At 33.7% G+C, this 22,818-nt stretch overlaps 1 protein-coding gene across 4 annotated transcripts in view; it reads left to right on the top strand.

Moving 5' to 3' along the window:
* The window catches only part of FER (FER tyrosine kinase), a 466,661-nt gene that overhangs the window by 197,971 nt on the left and 245,872 nt on the right, over positions 1-22,818 (top strand). For all 4 annotated transcript variants that reach the window (XM_029216683.1, XM_029216684.1, XM_029216685.1 and 1 more), the window contains one exon: positions 16,749-16,841. In XM_029216683.1, coding sequence (XP_029072516.1) covers positions 16,749-16,841 — 93 coding nt within the window. The remainder of the gene's footprint in view (positions 1-16,748; positions 16,842-22,818) is intronic.

Raw genomic sequence — 22,818 nt, forward strand, 5'->3', positions numbered from 1 at the left:
AGCTGATGATCACTTTACAAGGTAAATATTCAGTGATTCTTTGTCAGCTGTATATTAGTTTCCCAGGACTGCTCTCACAAATTACCACAAACTTGCTGGCTTAAAAGCAACATAGATTTATTCTCTCACAGTTCTAGAGGCCAGAAGTTAGAAATCAGGGTGTCTGCAGAGTTGGTTCCTTCTGGAGATTCTGAGCGAGAACAGTTCCATGTCTCCCTCGTAGCTTCTGGTGGTTGGCTACTGGCAAACCCTGGCATTTCTTGACCTGTGGACACATCACACCAATCTCTGTTTCCCTTCTTCACATTGCCTTCTCTTCTGTGTTTTTTCCTCTTCTGTTTAAGTCTTCTTATAAGGAAGCTTGTCTTTGGATTTAGGACCCACCTGGACAATCCAGGAAGATCTCATTTTGAGATCCTTAATTTACTTGTATCTGCAGAAATGCTTTTTCCAAGAAAGGTCACATTTACAGGTGCTGGGTGGACATATCTTTTGGGTGAGGGTGTCACATCCAACCCATTACAGCTGTGTATTATTCTCTTTAATTATCAAGAAAGTTTTCAAAAGTTGAAGCTTTGGTTGTGGTTGAGACCCTTAACTTTGAGAGAAGCCTAGTTCTTTTGGCCTTTCATTCAAATATTTTTTGAGTACCTATTCTGTGACCCCCCAAAATATTACATAAACTAGCCCAAGGTTATGTGGGTCAAGCAGCAAAATTTAAATCCAGCTTTGATACCAAATTTTTGCTTTTAATCACTGTGCTATTTTGTCTGCCTGGAGTAGTTTTTGCCAGCCCCTGACCTCATACTTCCCAAATACTCTTTTCCAAACCCCTCAAAAAGGAATGTTGTTTAAATTTTGGTCAATAAATGTCTACAAAATTGCTACAAAGATACAATAAACACAGGACTTTCTGGTCTCATAATACAGATGGAGACACTTGATTCTAGTCCTGGTTTTGACTTTAACTCAGACTTGAACCAAAAACATCTTTGAACTTCTGGTGAAACAAGATTAGTTTTATGGTATCTCCCAGTTCTGAAATGTTATAACTATAACTATTTTTTAAAAGATTTTTCTCTAATTTTGCCTGTGGACATTTGGAAGTAGAATGCCTTTGCATATTATAATGTGTACTTTTATGAGATAGAACTTTTCCTGTGTTTTGATTATGGCAGCAGCAGCATATTTAGAGAGGGTTAACTAGTTATTGGGTGCTAGGAGCTTTGCTTAGTCCTTTTCATGCCACATTCAATCCTTACAGCAACCCTATTAGGCAGAACTATTATTATTCTGAATAGGCAGTACTATTATTATTCTCAATTTATAGAGAAAGAAATTGATGTACAGACAGTTAGGCAACTTGATATAGATTGCAAGTAGGAGAGCTAGGATTCGAATGCCCCCAGTCTGACTGTAGAATCTGTCCTCTTAACAACTGCTTATATAGCCTTTGTTGTATAGTTTCTGTAATTTAAGTGACATAATAGGGGTTGGAAAATTATGGCCCATGGGCCAAATCTGGCCTGCTGTCTATATTTGGGTGGCTTATGAGCTAAGAATTATTTTTACATTTTTAAATGGTTGAAAAAAATCGAAAGAAGGACTACTTTGTGATATGTAAAATTTATATGAAATTCAGATTTCAGTGTCCATAGTAAAGTTTTATTGGAACACAGGCTTCAGCCTAGTTGGGTAGGGGTGACAGACACCATGTGACCCAGGAGCCTAAAATATTTCCTGTCCAGCCCTTTAGAGAAAAAAATGTGCCAGCCAATATAATATTGCTGGTAATTTGTTATTTTAATCTTTTTATTGCTTTTATGGCAAAAACATTAAGCATGTCTTTTTAGGTAATATAGTTTCTTTTTCAAAAAGGCAGATTTTAAATATAGTTTTTAGATTTTTAAAAATTTATTTTTAATATTACATGCCAAAATAAACATTTGTCAGTAGTCAGGGAATGGTAATGAATGTTTAGGAAATTGTATAATTGAGAATTGTATATGAAAATACATTTGTAGGCCTATTAGTAATAGTTTGTAAATTTTCATAGACTATCATAGCAACTTCATAATGCAATGTCTAAAAGTATATTGAATACTTTCTCTATGTTTGAGGTAATTCTATGTAGTAGAATATCCCTTTTTTATCTTGATGACTTGTATTTAATTATTTATATTTGTGAAGATTGACATTCTTCGTTGGTATACTTATTTACCCTTAGTATGAAGAAAGTGATAATATTGTTTAAGTCTCAAGTGAAAATGTATTATTATTTGGTAAATGTAATAACTGTACTTGAACAGTCCAGTTAGCTCATCACGAATAGCCATCCCACACAGATTTCTCATTTAAATCTGTACCAAATGTCTTATTTAAGAGAACTACATGTTGCATTTCTGGTGAAATTACATTCTTATATTTATCTGTCAGATGAATTTTAATAAACTGGTACATGCCTACTGAACGGAGAAGTATGAAATTGTATCAGTAATAGGTCTCATCCAGACTAGTCACATGAGATTTAATCCATGTACTTGTACATTTTTTTCTGTCCTGGTTTATATAAGTATCGTTAATGTAAAAGCAAAACTGGTTAAGAAAACATTGTCTTTATACTCTTATGCATTCTGGTTAGTATTAGGCCAAATGATTAGCGTTGTATCTGTGCAACCTACTTTGTTTCATTTCTTTATCTCTCTTCAACATGCATTTCAAAATAATGAGTTCTTTTTAATTTTTTACACCTAATATTATCTAAGTAACGATGCTTTTTGTTAAGGTTATAAGAATTTAAGGATAAACTCTATAACCAAAGTTATTTCTAGCAGATTTGAATCTTTAAAAATACAGTTTTACTTAAACTTAGTTTTTCAAGAATCTTTACCAGTCAGATGATTCAGTGTGCTTGAGTACTTTGCTGGTTGAATTGATTTGCTAAGTATCCATTGGCTGGTGTAGTTTCTGTTATACATTTTACTCGTTCACTCTTGTGTAAAAGCTTTAAAATAATGAGAAGTATGTATAACATGCCAGCCAGTATCTAATTTATGTATCTTGATTTTTCTTTAAAATCTTTTCCAGTATTATGGTATTTTTGTAATTCAAATAAATGGACTTCTGAAGAATAATTTTTACAAGTAAACATGAGTAAATGGTAGAGCAAATATCTATATACATTAAATTGTAGAGACCCAGTTAAAATACCTTGTTCTGATACAGAGATTATTACTTTATGTAGTATCTTTGGAACTTTCTATCTCAGCAGACATTTAGAAAACTTTATTGCAATGAAAGATTTTAGAGCCAATTTCTCATGTTAACCTTTGCAAAATAATAATTATAATTTATCTTTATAATAACATAGTTATTAGCTTATATCAGTGCATTAGGTACTGTAATATAAGTTTAATTGAAGCCCAAGGTGGAATAACTTATTTTAAGCCAGAAAAGTAAATACGAATTTTCTTAAGTCAGAAAAAGAACTTTGGTATACTGAATTTCATATTAGGAATTTGGACAAATTAGGGATAAGAAAAAAACTTAAAACATGTACTTGAATTAAAACTTCCCATCCAAAGAGAGATGGGAAGTTGAAGATGACCAAGGAAAAGAATTTAAAAGAGTTATAGATAAGTAGGGCTAGGTTTAGTGTAGCGTCAGCCCTTGATTATCCACTTTCTAAGTTTTTTATGGAATCATTTCTCTTTGTCACATAGCTAAACATCATGGTGCTAAATGGAGATAACCCTATAAGACTCCATAGAAATACATCAGTGAACTTGAGAATATGTGTATGTTTATTTCTGGACCACCTTTAAATGCTGATAAAGACATTACCCATGCCTCTATCTTGTTTCAGTCATTTACTAACTGTGCTTCAGTGTCCTCATCTTTAAAAAAGAGAAAATAATAGTACTTGTCTGATGAAGTTGTTTGTGAGGATTATGTGAGTTAATATATGTAGGGCCCTTTAAAAAAGTTTGTTATATATTCGCTTTGATTATATTTACCTTAATCACCACCATCATTGTTATTATTCCATTAATGAGTATATTTAAACTTATCTTGATTTGTTTGTAATTCTTGTTTCAAAGACTTTGAATTTAAAAAATATATCCATATAAAACAGTTAAACATTTATCCTGCCTTTCCTATATGAACTGTATTACCAGATAATTGCTGATTAACCAAATAATTGATGAGGGAAAGCATCTTTTTATAGAAATATTCCAACTAATAAATGGGAAACAAATGATAGAATTTGAAAAAATACCACCATTTTACAATACCCCACGATTTAGTGGATGTAGACATTGATCATCAGTAGCAGCTAACATCACAAAAAGAGAGAACCAGACGTTGTCTAGCCTCTGATCCTAGCTGCCAGTTTGTAGAAAAGAGGACAGAGGTCATGTTGGACTGCCCCATGAGTATGAAATCATCAAATTCACGCTGTGGAAAACTCTGAGTCAAATGGCAGGGTCTTTTTTTTTTTTTTTTTTTAACATCTTTATTGGAGTATAATTGCTTTACATTGTTGTGTTAGTTGCTGCTGTATAACAAAGTGAATCATCTATATGTATACATATATCCCCATATCCCCTCCCTCTTGCATCTCTCTCCCACCATCCCTATCCCACCCCTCTAGGTGGTCACAAAGCACTGAGCTGATCTCCCTGTGTTATGTGGCTGCTTCCCATTAGCTATCTATTTGGTAGTGTATATATGTCCATGCCACTATCTCACTTCGTCTCAGCTTACCCTTCCCCCTCCCCGTGTCCTCAAGTCCATTCTCTACGTCTGCGTCTTTATTCCTGTCCTGCCCCTAGGTCCTTCAGAACCAATTTTTTTTAGATTCCATATATATATATATATATATATATATATATATATATATATAATGTTAGCATACGATATTTGTTTTTCTCTTTCTGACTTACTTCACTCTGTATGACAGACCCTAGGTCCATCCAAAATGGCTGGGTCTTTAAACAGCTGAATTGTAAGGAAAATATAGCGATGGGGAGAGAACTTATTGATTAAAAGATGCTTAAAGATACATTAAATAAAATTTTAAAAATGTTCAAAACTAAAAGTATAGTGTCTAGGGATGCACACTAAAAACTAAAAATAATCAAGTGAGTGATTTACTGTGGAAGGCAAGATAGTGGTAACCTTGGAGGAAGGGATATAGGTGGTTGTGACTGGGACCTGTCTGTCACCTGGAGGCCTTCTGCAGTATTTGGCAAAGTTCTGTTTCTTGAACTGGGTGGTGATTACGAGGACATTTACCTTGATTTATATATTTCTTGTGTTTGATTTTCTGAATCAGTTTTTGTAATGATAAAAAAGGTAAGATACTTTAACTATTCTAATTAAAATATTTGGCAACAGTCTCTCCTCTGTCCACCAAATCTAACTTATGGAGTAAAATTGATTTCGAAAATGTATTCATTGATTCACCAAACTTTATGTATATGTGTTAGTACGTGTTTTGCATATCTATACTCCACTGTGTGTGTACTTTATGACAGGCATTATTCTGATGATCTGTTGCTATGTAACAGATCACTGCAAAACTTAAAGGCTTAAAACAACCAATTATTCATTTGCTCATGAATCTCTGTTTGGGAAGAGTTCAGTGTGGAAGGCTTATCTCTGTTCCACGTATCATAAACTGTAACAGTTGGACTAGAGGCATTAGGATCCACTTCCTAAGTGGTTCACCCACATGACTTGCAGTTTGGGTGCTGCTGGCTGCAAGTTCAACTGAGCTCTTGTTTATCTTCTTGTAGATCTGTCTCTGGGTTGCTTGATGTTTGTTACAGCTTGAGGTGCCTAGGTTCAAGAGTATATGTTCTAAGAAAACCAGAAGGAAACTGATTGTATGACCTAGCCTCAGAAGTCATGTAGTGTCCCTTTCACCATTGTCACATACTCGCCCAAAATCAAGTGGAGAGAACATATGCCCCACTTCTCAGTGAAAGAAGAGTCAGAGTCTTTATGGTAAGAAGGGCATGTGTGATGGAGATATTGTTGAGGCCATTTTGGACAGTGCGGTATGCCACACGCACTGTCTCAGCTTTGTATACAAAGCTGAATGAGATAAAGTCCTTGTCCGCAAGGAGCTCACAGTTCCTTGAAGTTAACAGATAACAGTGAAATTAACAGATAATTATAACAAGAATGTGATGAGAGTAAAGCTTGGGTACTGTCAGAGAACATAAAAAGAATACTCTTGATTTAGAGTGCCAGATCTCGGGGTAAAAGTCTGCTTTGGGCCTGAAGAAGGAATAAGAGGTGGACAGGGCAAAAAAAAAGAAAAATATTGGAATAGTATTTCAGGAAAAGGAAGAAGTATCATGTATCACTTAAGTAAAAGAAAATATGGTGCATTCTAAATCTTCAGTATTTATATATGACCATATTATAGGTATGAAAAGTTAAGTGGAGAGAGATGAATAAGTATGTAGGAGCTATATTATAGAAAAAACTTTTTGTGTGAATTGGGATTTTATTGTGAACTTAGTGGGGGAGCCATTCAAGATAGTAAGCAGCAGAGTGAAATGGTCTGATTTACCTTTTTACAAAGGCCACTCTGGGGGCTTTATAGAGAACAGGAGCAAAGAACAATCGAGGGCAGTAATGCTGGTGCCTGAACTGAAGTCACATCAGGGAGTCCTGAAAGAAAGGGGCTGATTTTAGATATATTTTACAAACTTTTGAATTTGGTGACTGATTGGATATGGCTATGAGGGAGAAGGAATACCAAGATTGACCTCCAGATTTCTGCCTTCGGAATTCTGTAGTTGTTGGCGCTAGCCACGAAAGAAAGGTTCATAGGAATAGAAGCAGATTGAACTGGGGGAAGGACGATGAGTTCTAGTTGGAGGTCTGGCCTAGAGATGTAGCTTTTGGGCATCAGCAGCATGCAGATGATAATTGAAGTGATAGAGATAAATGTGTTTGATTTTGGGGGGGGCAAGAGAGGAGCGCCAAGGATGGTAATGTTGGGGCAGGCAAAGAAAAAGGATGTTGTAAGGGAGAATGAAATGGAGCAACCAGACAGATAGGAGGAAAACCAAGAGGCAGTGATGTTACTGAAGCCTAGGGAAAAGAGGGGAGTCGTCAACAGGGAAACGTTCTGTGGAAATTCAAATAAAGTACCCAATGGGTTTGGCAACATTGAGATCATGTGGGAGAGCAAATTAAAATTTCAGTGACACGAGAAGCAAGTGGATAACAAGGAATAAGCAGAGACGGTTATATAGTTAATTTTTTTTTTTTTCTATCAGCACTTTCAGGTGGCTAACTTTCAGAGAGAAGGAAAAGTTAGGATAATGATCTGTGGAAAATAAAGTATATTTTAGTTGGACCTCTATCCCAATGTTGAGATTGATCATTGTGGGTGTCAGTGGTCTTTCATCCATTGATAGAGTACTTCCTAATTATCTGCTGTTCTTGTATAATCTTCCTCCATTAACTCATGTGCTTTATTTTATCACATGAAGCAAAAAGAAAGTAGGCTAAGGTACTTATGATAATGCTTTCATATTGTATCTGGTAGTTTTTTTGTTTGTTTGTTTGTTTTTTTGTTTTATTTTTTAATGAGAGGAAAATTCCAGACTCCTTTTTAAGATCAAAAAAAAATTTTTTTTTGGTGAGATAATCTTTTTTCTTTATCCTTTGATAAAAAGGATTATTGTTTAATTAAGATTCATCCTTTATTGAATTGCTGTTTCTCCTGGTATTATTTCAAATGAAAATATTATGTATCTGTCAGTCAGTTCCATAGATATTATACTACAATTTGAGTAGTACTGATAAAAGATTAGGTTTTTACTTGGAATAAAGTATAGCTATGCAAAGGTATTCTGAATTAGAAATATTACAGACTAATCGTATAATTTCAATGACTTCTATGGCCAAGGAAATCATTGATATTTTTGTCTTACTTTTTCTAATTTTCAATATAATGCCTGTCTTCTTTCAGCTTCATATCCATTAGATATAAAGTTCTTTATGCTCTTTGAATTTTAAATGTGAATTGTGAGCTTATCATGACTTAAGCGGAGGTGGGGGTGAAATGCTTTCATTTTTTGTCTTCTGAGAATCTCTGAATATGGCTAAATAGTCTTTTGAGGCTCTGGAAAAATTTTTGCTGTGTCTAAGGCCATGAAAGTATGATTAGAATCAAATGCCCTACACCTATATAGTAGTATTCTAATTCTCTTGGATATGTAAAAATGAAACAAAACAAAATAACTGCTGAGCTTGCTATGTACCTTTGAGCATAGCTATTTGTGTTAAATAGACCTAGATTGGCTATAAACCACTTCCTCTTTTCCTTACCCATCCTGAGAAGTTGTGAATCCATCTGATTGCTACCAGACATTACAAATATTTGTATCAGCTTTCCTTCTCCTTTATAAGAAAATTTTCTTCTGTATAAACTTTTCTGAATCTCAGATAAAACACATTGCAGCCACTTGTAAGGTAGGAAGTTAATGCTTGGCAAGGAGAAAATATTTCCAATGTGTATCTTGAAACAGAAGAGTTAGCTTGCCTAAGGAATGAAGACAGTGAAGAACAATCATGGTGCCTTTAAAAGCTGTGCTTTCTAAAATGTGTAGGTCAGGCAAACCTAGGGAAGTTTAGTCAAGACATTTGACATTCCCTTTGGCCATTATTTTAATAAAATATAGCCTCTCAATTTTTAGGGCTGCCACTCCAATTGAACAAATCACTTCTTAACTCTAGTTATATATTGAAATAGAAAGTATATAATCAAAGCCAAAAAGAATGTTGTGGGGTAAAAAATTCATCAGGAATAAAAATTTAAACACCATGTATAACCTTTCAGGTACTTTTATTAGAATCTTCATGAAATTTTGCTCTGAGTGAGATAACTACAGGAAACCTTCCTGGAAAGACCTTATTTTGAGGTTCAGTCATCTCTGTACTCAGAGAGCTATACAGAGTTTTTACTTCAAACTGATGGATGAAAATATGATTAGTGTTTCTGGGCTATACTTTCTTTGTTATTATATTTTCTATGTGCATTTACAATAGGTATAAATTAAGGTTTCCTCTATAAGGACAGAGGTAGACAACGCTAGTTATAAAATCTCTGGAGAACTCAGTAGGAACAAGGGGATTTAGGGAATTTTCAAATTCCCATTATCTCTAAACTTTTTCTCCCATGTAATAATTTTGCTTAATAAAAAATACAATTTTAAATATTTAGAATTATTGTACTATTATTGTACCGTTAATAATTTTGTGAAACCATTGATATGGTTACTTGATGAATACCCACTCTAAATTTTCAGCTGCAAAATTGTAGTTTGGACGATGACACCTAATCAGAGTTCTTCCTGATAGTAAGTATGATATTTGGAGTTACATATTGACTGTTCTAGGCCAGTATGCTCTTCATCACTTATTGATTCTGCTCTGCTTATTGCCTAATGATGAAATAGTGAATGAATTTATGAAAATACCAGTATATGCAATGGATGCTTTATTAATTTAAACAGATTAGTGCCTATTGTATAGGAATAGAGACTTGGTCCTGAGATTTCTAGCTTACATAGATAACTCTTTTAGGGATTTTTTTTTTTTTGTAAAGAGCAAGCAGTAGCTGGAGCAGGATGTGTGGTAAAGGGAAAGGTTCATCCTTTCTTCTCTTCATTTCTCTCTCCCACCTCCTTTCTCTTACTTGTTTTCCTATGAGAGCAACTTAAATATAAAAGCTGATGGGACAGTACATCAAAGAGAAATCTATTAGGTTTTTTTTAAGGTGTAAAGTCCTTGGGAGGACAGGAAGGGATGAGGTACAAGTAGAGTGGTCACCCTTGGTGGGAGAGAGACAGCTTCATGTTTCCGTAGGAAGAGAAGGAATGGATTTGTAGGTTTGAAAAGGGAAGTTGAAGGAGTTGCTGGCTTGTAGCTTCCTTCTAAAGAAGCTGTAGAGGGTAGAACAAGGTGGTTTTAGACACGAGAAAAGTAAGAAAGGTTTGAAATGGTTGACAACGGCAGTGGGAGAGTTAAGAAGTGAGTTGGCCAGAGAAATTTCATAGTATGTCAGATATTTAGGGCTCTTTTGAAGTAATAATCATGTGATTCTTCCCAGCAGTGGTGAGTTGCTGAATGCAGAAAGTTGATTCGATCCACCATTAGGGTTTGCTGCCTGGGGACAACAAAGAGACAGGAGAGCAAGGAAATTTAGAATATTGGCAAAAGTGTCAGTGAAATGATGTGTCATGGCATCTCAGTTAGAAAAAGAAGAGAAGAAATGAGAAGGTGATTGATTGGGAGAGATTAGGAGACTCAGAGCCTTAGGGTTTCAGTGATGTTGGAAAATGGTTACAGTGGAACTGGTGAAAGCAAACCAATGGGGTAGGTGCTTGTGGCCAGAAAGAGAGGAGCTGGAATTAGTTAATTTGGAGCTGTTACATGTGAAGATAATGTCCAAGAAAAAGCCATGACTGATGTAAAGTGGAGGAGAATGTTTTCCCTCCTACTGCCTCATAATGAAAGCCTCATGACAGCATTTCTTGAAGTGAATTTTGCAGAATAATATTTCTTCCAAAAAAAGAGTGCATGTACTAATGCATTATTGAGGCTCTGAGACATGTTGCATTTAAGAAATCTGTTTAAATTTGTTTAACTGAGCAGTTCTGAAATCTGTGGAATTACTGAAACTTTTGTAATATAACATCTATTAATAACCATCTAAACTAGGGTTTTCACCAACATGTTGAGCAGTTATTTTGTGTGTCATGTGCTGAAACTGTTAAATAATGGGAATAAATAAGAGTAATCATCACAACATAGTGTTTATTTTGCAAATAATTTTTACATTTATGTTAATGTATTTCAATATTAAAATATTTATTCTCCTGTTGAAAGTAAATATGTGTCCAAAACATTAAAAATGTTAGTGCATTATTTTGTTAGTGACAATTGTGATATTTGTAATCGTTTATTAGAAATCTTCAGTTACTCATGGATATTCTAGGAAGGCCTGCTGTATTCATTCTATGTAGCAGTCAAGTAAGGCAGATTAGTTAAAGCAAAAAAGAGAGTTTATCCACTCACATAACTGGATATATCCGGAAATTCAAACCATGTCATCAAGAATTTGTCTGTCTTCATTTCTCACCTTTTATCTACTAACTTCATTCTCAGGCAGGTGGTACCAGCAATCCCATAGTGTGGAAGTTTCTCTTAGAAAGGGGTTGAGGGTGAGACAAATGCTTAGAACCTAACTGACTTCTTTCTAAAACAGGTTTCCCAGTTGGATTTTATTTGCTGATAATGGAAGCATAATATTATAAGCGCCACATTCCTTTCTTTAAAATTTATTCTTTTTTGTTATTTAAGTCATGATTTTCTTTTGGGTCCTGCAGTTGCTGATTCCATTCTAATAAAGTCTTGACTGAGGCCTTGAAACTTGAAATGTTCTCAGTTATTAGTTCCAGTAACAAAAGGAGCTCTGAACAGATAAGAGGATTATTGATACATGTGCAGTATGAAAATATCAAACAGTAAAACCATTCATGAAACTTCTTAGATAAAGTTGGAAACTTAAAATGTTTACAGAAATGAAATATGTACATAGTAGTCTTTATAGTGTCCTTGTGAGGTCCTCTGCAGAAAATATAAAACCAATAAACTTCATCTCCCCTACCCCCCAAGAGCAATCAACAAAAGAAAACAAACAAAAAACCAAAAAACAAGAAAACCAAAACAGAATAACAAGCAAAATTTTTGTGATGTCTGGAGTTTAACCCTTTAAATAATCTTCTGAGGAACATAGTCTTTAAAGGCCTGTTGTGATAATTGACTGCTTTAGAAAATGGTAGTTAAATTCAAGTCTGTAACTTTTGATAAATTAATGGCTTCTTTGTCATACTGAAGACCCTTAAATTGTGTCTTTTTATTTTCTTGGTTTTTGAATAAAGGTAAATAAAATTATGACGGGTAGGTTACTTGTCTTAATAAAATACATATGAATGCTGCATCCTGTTTGAATATAGAAAGTCATAAGAGATGTTCATTCTTACCTCATAACCGAAATAAGGAGGATAAAGTACAAAATAATAGTTAAAAAAAATACTCATCAGGGATCTGAGGACAGAAAGAAACCTAAATGAAACAAAGTCCAGAAAGTGGCAAGCCTTTCATAGGAAACAAAAACAAAACCAAAAAACAAACAAACAAAAAACCTGTGACTACTTCCATCCTTGGTGGAACCGTGTGATAAGAGGAAACTTCCATCGAAGGGAATAAGAAGTCAACTCAACAAGCTTTTAACAAGCTTGTAAGAACAGTGTGTAGGCTGGTGTGACATATTAGAATCTGGAGGAGCCCTCCCCACAGAGTGAGGGAGCATCCACTCACCAGCATTTACTCAAGGGTCTTCACCAAGTGGAGCAGAGAATCAGAGAAGGAGACTTGAGAAAGATACTCCAAATGAAGTTCTCCCTGCACCAAAAAGGTGGTACACTGTTGTTGGGGGGTGGGGGGTGTTTGAGGCTTTTGGACAGGAGGACTGAGCACTCTGGATTTTCACCAACAGAAGAAAATACGAAATCCCTCCCAAGTTGATTCTCTTCAGGGAATTATGGGTCTTCACAGAGTACAGGGCAATGGCTTTCCAAAGGCTAGGAAGGAGGGTAGAAAGTTATCTTAGGGTAGAAAGTTATCTTAGATATATAAAGTAGTGGGTGAGCCTGGAGAGTAAAGAGAACTCCCTAGTGCCCGCCTATCTCACACCCCTCCCAAAAAAGAGGGTGCTGGAATCTTGCCAGGGCTCAGATTCCATTCCTAGCTGAAGAAAAACTCTTGATCTAGCCCAAAATATTTGAAGCTGGTGGTAAACTAATTCAAACCAGAGCAGCAGCAGAGGCAAGGCCCAACTTATTAACTACAGCCCCAATTCTAGCAGCCTGACAGAAAAAAGGAGTATGTGTTCCTCTTTCTTGAGGTAAATATTATTGAATTCAGATTCTACTGTTTTTTTATACAAACCATCTGGCACACAATCAAAGATTATATGGTCCACTAAAAAGTAAGAAATGTGACCCACAGCTAAGAAAATAAGCAGACTCAGAGATGGCCCAGGTATTGGAATTATCAATGTCTTTAATGTAGCTTTTACAAAAATACTAAGGGATCTAATAGAAAAGATAGACAATGTATATGAAAAGATGGAGAAGTTCAGCAGCAATGTGAATGCTATAAAAAATAGAAATTCTAGAATGAAAAATATAGTATCAGTGCTGAGCAATTCATTAGACGGACTTGTCAGTAGACTGGACACAGCGAGGAAAATTATAGTGAGCTTTGAAGACAGGTTGACAGAAAATATTCACAAAGAAGCAAAAAGAGAAAAATAGGTAATAGAGTGTTTGAGATCATGAGGTAATATCAAAAGGGCTAACATACATGGAATTAGAATCCAAGGAAGAAAGGAGAGAGGGAGGTGGGAGTAGAAATATATTTGAAGAGACAATGGTTAAGTGTTTTCCAACATTTTCAACCCACAGGTCCAGGAAATTTAACAGATCCCAGGCAGGATAATTAAAAGAAAAAAAATTACATGTACTTATTTCCTAGTTGATTATAAAAGCAGTGAGAGAAAAAAGAAACATTATGTATAGGGGAGTAATGACATGAATTCTAGCTGACTTCATACCAGAAGCAATGGAGACCAGAAGACAAAGTGCTGGAAGAAAAAAAAAAGCCATCGACTTTTAATTCTATATCCTGTGAAAATATCCTTAAAAAAATAAAGGCAAGCAGCACTTTACAACCACTGGGATGATGATAATCAGAAAAACAGAAATAATAAGTGTTGGTGAGGATGTGGAGAAGTTAGAAGCCACATCCGTTGCTGGTGGGAACGTAAAGTGGTGCAGCCACTGTGAAAGAAGTTTGGCTGTTCCTCAAAAAGGTAAACGTAGAATTACCATGTGACCCAGCAATTCCACTCCTAAATAAATCCCTGAAAGAGTTGAAAACAGATACTCAAGTACATGTGTACGATGTTCATAGCAGCACTATTCACAATAGCCAAAAGATGGAAGCAGCCCAAATGTCCTTGTCAATATTAATAAAACCCAAATAATAATAATAGCTAATATTATAAGCATTCACTATGGTAAAGGAGAGAGGGAGGAGAAAAGAAGGGAAAATGGGAGGCAGAGAGGGAAGAGCGAGGAGAGATAAGGAAGCTGCTGTGAGAAAGATATGTTCAGCTTACACAGGTAATGGCAAAGGGATTATTTTGATCTGTTCAAAATAATTTATTAAATAGAATAACGAGCTTGGGAATAATGAATAATAATGATGAATAATGAATAATTTGTTAAATAGAATAATGAGCTTCGTGAGGGTGTGGCTGAAATTGGTAAAGTGCCTTGATTACTAGACATAGGGACCTCTAATGAAATACTTTCATTCTCATCGTAATGTATTCTTTGTTTAATAATTTATTAGTTTAAGCAAAGAAGATAAATGTACTGCCCTATTATTATATCCCTTAATTGTTTTAAAAGCAGAATTTCAGTTAAGATGTCTTGATAATTTAACTCATAGTACTGTAAGTTTTAAAAAACTGAAATGCACAGTTGCTTACTGAGCAAAATCTATTAGTACTTAAATTGTTGAGTCAGTGAGGTGCTCAAAAGGAAACTGTTTGGTGTACATCTTGCACTACTGGATACTTTATTAAAAGAATTATAATACATTTTTGCTCATACATTTGAGAAAATCTCCATGGAACATGAATTATATTTCTATATTGAACAGGGAGGAAGCTGATTATAGCCTGAGGCTTGGGATTTATGTCCCTGGAGAAATCATTTAAGAAGATACAGAGTCAAGAAAGCAGGAAGAATGATAGAAAGCTTTACAACTTAGGTTTCGTTGAACTCCATTCTGTTTTACTATAAATTTCCTTAGCATCATTATTTTAAGACAAAATCTTAATCATTCAAATGTTCCTTTTGCACATTTAGTTTCCAATTTCATTATTTCAAAATATGAAAATGCTTGACTTAGCAAGGGGGCTTTCTTTTAATAAATGTTCTTAATATGCAAGCATCAAAGAAAAAAAGACAGCATGACAAACTAGGTTACTAGACAGTGAATACTTCTAAAATGATTTCTCTTCAGTCAGAACCCAATTGCTAAAATAAATCAATTAGAAACTGTTTTATACTTAAATTGTATACCGTGATGGGATGGGAATAGAAACTGTGTATCCTTCATTCTCTCCAGCAAATCAGTATCTGCAAAAGACTAAGTTATTTGTTTATTTATAAATGCATTCCTTTTATGAAGGATATATTGATATTTGAAGTATTTCATTTATATTATAGAGTTATCAACAGTTGAGAATTTTTTTCAGGAGACTTTCTTCTCTAGCATTATAACTTCCCTGTAGTTATTTCTCACAAAATCCCTCCAAATTTCATGGCTGCTTTGCATAAGTAGTCCCAGAGATATTTGGCCCTCAGCCTGGAGTTTGAGCATGAATGTTATCTTTTTCTTGAATCTTATTGCCTACTGACTTGAATAAGTATCTGACTGTTCCTACAGGGCCAAATAATCACTTTCATTGTTCCTTCTAATAATGTTATTAGATTGGGTTTATTTACGGAAGTCTGTAAGAAATAATATATGGTTATTGCTTCAACAAGCTATTATTAACAAAAAAGTGTTCCATTGTTACCTTTCACTCTCCGTAGTTCATCCTTCCATTGGGGAACAAGTTCTGAGGGTACCCTCAGGCAGGATATAATTAATTGTCCTAAGGGGAGTAACTCTGGTTGCCAGCCTGATGCAGTGGAGCTCTTCTATGAAAGTTTCATCAATAATCAATGCAATGCAAATGATTGGGGAGTTGAACAATGGTCACGAATTTTTTGAGATGAAGATTTTTATCTAGTCCAGTGTCCTCCTGTTTACTGATATGGAAACTTAAGAGCCACAATAGTTAAGTGATTTGCCCAGACTTATACTCTTTTTCCCTTCTGACATCAATAACCTTATTGTTTCTACCTTAGTGCCTCCTTTAAGAGCCTTGCTTTGAGAACTGTTGTGTGCTTTTTGGTTAAAGTTGTTCATTTTTAATTACCGTGGCATCTAAATAGACTGTCATTTGGAAGAGCTGGGGTGTTTGGGATTTTTTTTAAAATCTATTTCTAGTGCTTGAGAAATCTTCTGAAATAAAAACATTTGGGAAGGCGAAAACTGTTAAAAAGGTATAGCCAAGATGTGGAGAATGGAAGAGTGGGGAGTAAGGCATATACAGCAGTTGTTTTGTAATTAAATTTATGAAGAATATGTCACAACTACAGTACTATCTGAAATTTTCTGTTAGACTGGTTCCTTTTAGCTGTGTCTTTTTTTTTCCTCTGAGTGCTAATATTTGGTTTTCTCTGTGTTTCCTTAGCATTTCTTGTTTTCTCTCATCTCATGAATTTCTATTTCTTTCTTATTTTCCCCCAAATCATGACATTTATTGAGGGACCAGGAAAATAAAATGCCATAGAGTTCATATGCGTTTGGTTATTTTTCATTCTTAATGTTAGGAAGCTTACATTTTATTTACTTGGAAGACAGAGTGGATGGACATAAGCTGTGGATAAATACCGAAATACCTAGCATAACTGTGTATATACTAGATAGTTTACTACTGCTGAAGGCTTCTTTCTTAATCTCTCCAGGAAAGGAAGGAGAGGCTATCCAAATTTGAGTCTATTCGTCATTCAATTGCTGGAATCATTAGGTCTCCAAAGTCTGCACTGGGCTCTTCAACAGTAAGTAGGATGAACTCTCTATGCTACTGAAAATAGTCATTGTCTACCTTCTTTCTGATATACCAATGAATATAATATGTAAACTTGTATTTATGAATGGAAAGGTAAGTACACAATTTAACTTTTTGTGGGCATATGAGTCTGTGTATATATGTGTATATTAAAACCCCTAGTAACAGTGATGTAGGCAGGAAAGAAACTTGTATTGTAGATTTTCTGTACTACATATAAGTAGTTACAGGGAGTATTTTATGTACTTTGGGGATTTATTAGAAGAAAAATATAAACAAGTTTCTTTTACAGTGAAACATGTTTTTATAATAGGGATTATTGCATATGTATTTTTAAAATGTATCAGTTTATATGTGTGTTCATATCTTTAAGAACATTTTAATTAGATAATTGAAGTCCGTTTGAAATTTGGGCTAGGCACATCGCAGTAATGCATAGAATATTAATTATCCCTAGTAATAGCAGCTATAGGCAAGCAAGATAAAAAATATTCTTATCTCATTTATATATAAAATTATAAAGTATTTTTCTTACTTCATGACCTATAAAACTAAATTATCAAACTTTTTATTCTAGCCATGCCTCATTCACAGTAGAGCTTTATAATAGTATTTTATTGAATGATGGTTAAAACAATATTCAGTACAAATTAATTACATGCTTTTCCCCCCATCTTGTGAAGTTTCTACAGAATAATATCTTAATATCATTTCTTATTCTTTAAAAGTTCAGCTAAGACAATGTGACCTCCTCTTATTTAGAAAAAACAAGTGTTTCCTAACCTTAGATTAGTTAAATGTCCATTCACATTTTGGATTTATTTGTTCTAATTCCTTTTTAATATAAAACACATGTTCCCATATTTATTCCACTCAGGCAACAATCTTTTATGTACAATTGTGGCAAAGCGTCAAGTATTTTAATTAACAAAAAAGCAGGAAATTATATTTTTGTGTAAAAGAGATAGATTTTAACCTTTGATGCTGCCATTGTCACTTCCAATATGCTGAAGTGTTCTATGGGAGTAGAACTAATGTAGACCATCTCATATGGCATTAAATAGCAAGTGAAAATAAAAATAATTATGGGCAAGAGCTACATGATAGAGTAAGTCTCTTTCAAATCTTATCTCCTACTTTTGTTTTCTTAAATTTACAACTTTACAGATAAATACTAGTTCATAGGACTTGTTTTGTTATGATTTGACAGTCAAAATAAAGTATAGGAGACTTGATTAAGAGTTTATAAGAAGTTTCAGAGACTCTATGAAGAGAGTCTTTTGATAACTTTTATTAGAAGAAAAAAGAAAAACAGGTCTAAAAAAGGAAATATTTAAAAACAGTTTTTTAAAAAACAAATGTAGTTCTTGAGAAGAAATGTTCAAATACCTCAGTGAACCGTTTATAAAATTATTTAACATTAAATTGAGTCAGTGAAACACAGGACATAATTAAGTTGTAATTAACTCACCTTTATTTCACTTAGGTCAGAGGTCTTTGTGCCAGCACCTAATAGCTGATTTGTGAAAGGTGTCCCCCACCATTTTTTCTTCCTGTGTGCTGTTAGAGATCAAGCTTGACTTGAGTAAAATGTCTGAAATACTTGAGAGCCAAGGCTCATTATAAACTCAAGGTTTCCTTTAGTTTTATTCTTAGATGGAAATGTAGGAGAGTGGAATTTAGAGCTTAAAAAGTTTAGCTAATGACAGAAAAATAAGAATTCTATGGGAATGGGGTACCATTTCCCATGTTTGTTTTTTTCCCTACATTACTTTGAAGTTCATTGTTATGGAAGTTCAGCTTTTGGCTCTAGACAGAGCCAGTTTTGATAAATCAGGGTTAATCTGAAGACGAGAGAGGTTTTTTCTTTCAAGACACACTAATTTACATCTAAATAAAAAAAATCCTATTTGTTCATTAAGATGAAGTTGTATAGGGTTAGCACTCCTAAAAGTGTGTCAGGTATAGTATGTACAATCTTCATAATTAATTGGTATAAACCATAACTTTTTGAATATCTGAAAGTATTTGCATATTGTTTTCTCCACTTAAAAGTAAATTATTATAAGTAATTTTACTTAATAAAATTCTTAAGTAATTTTACTGAAGAATAAAATTACTTTATTCTTCAGTAAAATTACTAAATTGACAGTGATTGATATAGGTTAAAATTTGGTGTTTACAAACTGCTTTTACCTGAAATGAAGTGCCTTTCCCACAAAACATGTGCCTCATTCAGATATACATTTTTAATAAATTTATGAACATCCTTGAAGCTATGAAATGCCCATTTCATTTAAGAATATGTTCCCTCTGTTAATTGAGAATTCTAGGGAACGGTCACTTCTCCCCCAGTTGATCACATTTTTATCTTCATGATTAAGGCAATCATTATCTCCATCAGTTAAGTGCCCTTTGATATTGCCTGATTTATTCAGAAATTTCATGAACTAAAAAGATTGAGATAGTCTGTAGTTTATGATGTGTGGTACACAATGAATAAAGGTACAGAACTATTTCTGTGAGGTGTTAGATATCCTATTTATTTGAAGAAGATTTTCCCCTCGACTACAGAGGTAACTGAGGTTTTAAGTCACTGCGAATGTGAAGGTTTCAGGTATTAAGTATGATAATCTAAGATGGATAAAATTTAGAGGCTCCTTAGTTGTAATTTAAAATTTTTTTCTGACATAATTTAGTATTTTTTGGAGTATTCTAGTTTGGTAAAGGTAACATAGAGGAAGGAAAATTTTTAATTGCTACAAATGATTTTTTTCTTCATAAAAAACATTTTTTGAAAACCCTGCAAAATGGCAGACTTACGCCTATTTAAAGTATTTTATTGTGATATACTTCATGCAACACAAAAATCAGCATTTCAAAGTGTACACACAGTGGTTTTAGTATATTCATTATGTTGTGCAACCATCACCACTATAGAATTCCTGAACCTTTCAATCTCCGCAATAAGCAACTGCATTTCTGTTAGCAATTAGTCTTAATTCCCCCCCTTTTCAATTTTCTGGTAATCACTCATCTATTTTTCATCCCTATGGATTTGCTTATTCTGGACATTTCACATAAAAAGAGTCACACAATATGTGACCTTTTTTCTCTAGTTTCTTTCAACTTAGTGTAATGTTTTCAAGGTTCATCCATGTTGTAGCATGTATCAATACTTCATTCCTTTTTATGACTGAATAATCCCTTGTATGGATTTATCATATATAGTTTATCCATTCATCAGCTGATGGACATTTGGGTTGTTCCATCTTTGGCTATTATGAATAATGCTGCAATGAACATTCACATGCAAGTTTTTAAGTGAATGTATGTTTTCAGTTCTTTCAGTTATATACCGAGGAATTGCTGGGTTGTGTGGTAATTCTATGTTTAGGTTTTTGAGGAACTGCCAAACTGTTTTCCACAGTGGTTGCACATTTTGCATTCCCACCAGCAGTGTATATAATGCATGAGTTTTCCAATTTCTCTACAGTCTCAACGCTTGTTATTTTTTCATTTTTTAAAAATTATAGGCATCCTAGTAAATATGAAGTGGTATCTCATTGTAGTTTTATTTGCATTTTCCTGATGACTAATGATGTTGAGCATCTTTTAATGTGATTATTGGTCACTTGCATATGTTCTTCAGAGATATTACTGTTCATATCCTTTGCACACGTTTTAATTGGTGGTATTTTTCATTGTTGAGTTATGAGTTCTTTATATATTCAGGATACAAGCCCCTTTTCAGATATATAATTTGAAAAAAATTTTTCTCATTTTGTGAATTGTCTTTTCACTTTCTTGGTAATGTTCTTTGACACACAAAAGTTTTAAATTTTGCCAAAGTCCAATTTATCTAATTTTCTTTCATTTCACATGCTTTTGGTGTTGTATCTAAAAAACCATTGACTAATGCAAGGTCATGCCAGTTTTCAACTGTGTTTCCTTCTAGAGTTTTATAGTTTTAGCTTTTACATGTAGGTCTTTGATCTATTACAAGTTAATAGCTGTGTATGGTGTGAGGTAGACATCCAAATTCATTTTTTTTCTGTGTGGAAGCATGTTTAATTTAAAATCTTAAAAAAGCAGCAACTATGAAATCACTGTTTACTCAAATAAACATACAAAAATTGGAACTAGAGAGCATAATTTTAGATAAAATAAAACAATTGATTGCATTATACATAGGGAAATGAATTAATCATGATAATATTCCCATTGAACTTATCATAGCTACTTATTTTACCATTTTTTTTACAGTGTGACTAAAATGTAGAGCTATCTGTGAAGACAGTCTAATGGAACACTTTGATCAACAGTGTTGCTAGAAGGAAGAATGTTAGATAATTAGCTTTAGATGAATCTGGCTTTAACTGAATACAGTATCTGATGTCAGCTCCAAGCATGTTTTCTTTTTTTTCCACTGTACTAAAAGAGTTAAATAACCTATCCATAGTACCTCCACATACTGAGGTCTACTCCACAGCCAGCATCTTTCCATGCTTCAGGAGGTTATAAATTTGCATTGAGGACTATTTCTCCTAGACTGCTTCTGAAGTCAAGGACAGAGGTGTTAGACAGGATTCATAGTATAATCTGAAAGCCTACTGGCAATCAAGAGGGTCCATTTCCATTGAAAATCTTTCAAACCACAATATATTTGATGAGATCTGTTCTAGTCATGTCAAGAATACTGCCCTTTCTCCAGAGCCATTGCTTTACTGCAGAATTTTTGTTATAAGTGGCTGAGCAAACAGTTTGTTCCATCTTACAGCCCCTTGTGAGTACTAGTTGTTCACTGATCTGTGGAGTACAGAACACCCTTATAATAGTAGCACTCTTTGAAAAATGTTCTTTAAAACCAGAATAAAGTACATTTTGCTCCAGATAATTGTTCTTTAGATGTCAGAAGAATTATTATTCTTTTGTCTCTTTAAAATTAATATTTTTCTGGATTCTGTTGACATATAGTTTATTTTAATTTTTGAATTACTTTGCATTTGAATTTAGAAAATAAAAATACTGAAAAATAAAGATGTGCATCCATTATATATAATAATATAGTAAATAAGATTTGTTTATTTGCTTCTATTTAGAAAATTAGCAAACTATCATTTAGCTGTGTTTAAGTTGTATATCAGTTATCATGTTGGTATTGTAACACTTGGCTTCCACCATTGGCATAGGGCAATATAGTTATTTTCATTCATAACATAATAAATTGCTTATTTTTTTTTAGTGTTTTCCTTTGTGTCTAGCAGAACAACCTTGTACTTCTTCTGACAAGGTGTGTTGTTAAGTTCAGCTTAAATATTATGTATTTTAAACCTTGGTTGTCTTCCTTTATTCTGAAGGTCTTAGTATTTATTTATTTATTTAGCCCAGACACTCAGATGTAGAAAAATGAGAAACAAGAGAAAATAAAAATTAAGTTTCTTACATCATATCACTGACATAAATACACTGAATTCTCCAATATAGTTAGCCATGTTTAGGAAAACTAAATATTATTCTCAGAGTTGCAAGTTTTGAATCACTAGTATTATCATACATAATTTTTCAAGAAGAGCTTATCAGGATTTATTTTCTTTAATTTCATTATATAGAGAGTAAATCTGTACTTTTATGTGTTTGCTCAAATGCTTAAAACAAATAACCCACATCATGTCAGAATGATGCTATATTCTATATACGCAATCCCAACTTGATGATAAATGTTTAAATTTACTGAGCTATGATTTCATACTGACTCATTAGAATGATCTGGTAATAGTTTTAGTTGAGATGTGTAGTATAACATTGGCACTGAATAGTTAATGGACTAAAATGTTATTGTTGATACTGTGGCACATTTTATATGTAATATTGCATGAAATTAAGGTAAGGATATTTGATACAGAAAAAATAAAGCTGTAGAAAAAATTGCAGTGATATGATGGGATGAGGGAGAATGAATCAAA

This window comes from Monodon monoceros, unplaced genomic scaffold, assembly GCF_005190385.1.
Source record: "Monodon monoceros isolate NGI ecotype Baffin Bay Population unplaced genomic scaffold, NGI_Narwhal_1 Super_Scaffold_12, whole genome shotgun sequence".
Taxonomy (NCBI): domain Eukaryota; kingdom Metazoa; phylum Chordata; class Mammalia; order Artiodactyla; family Monodontidae; genus Monodon; species Monodon monoceros.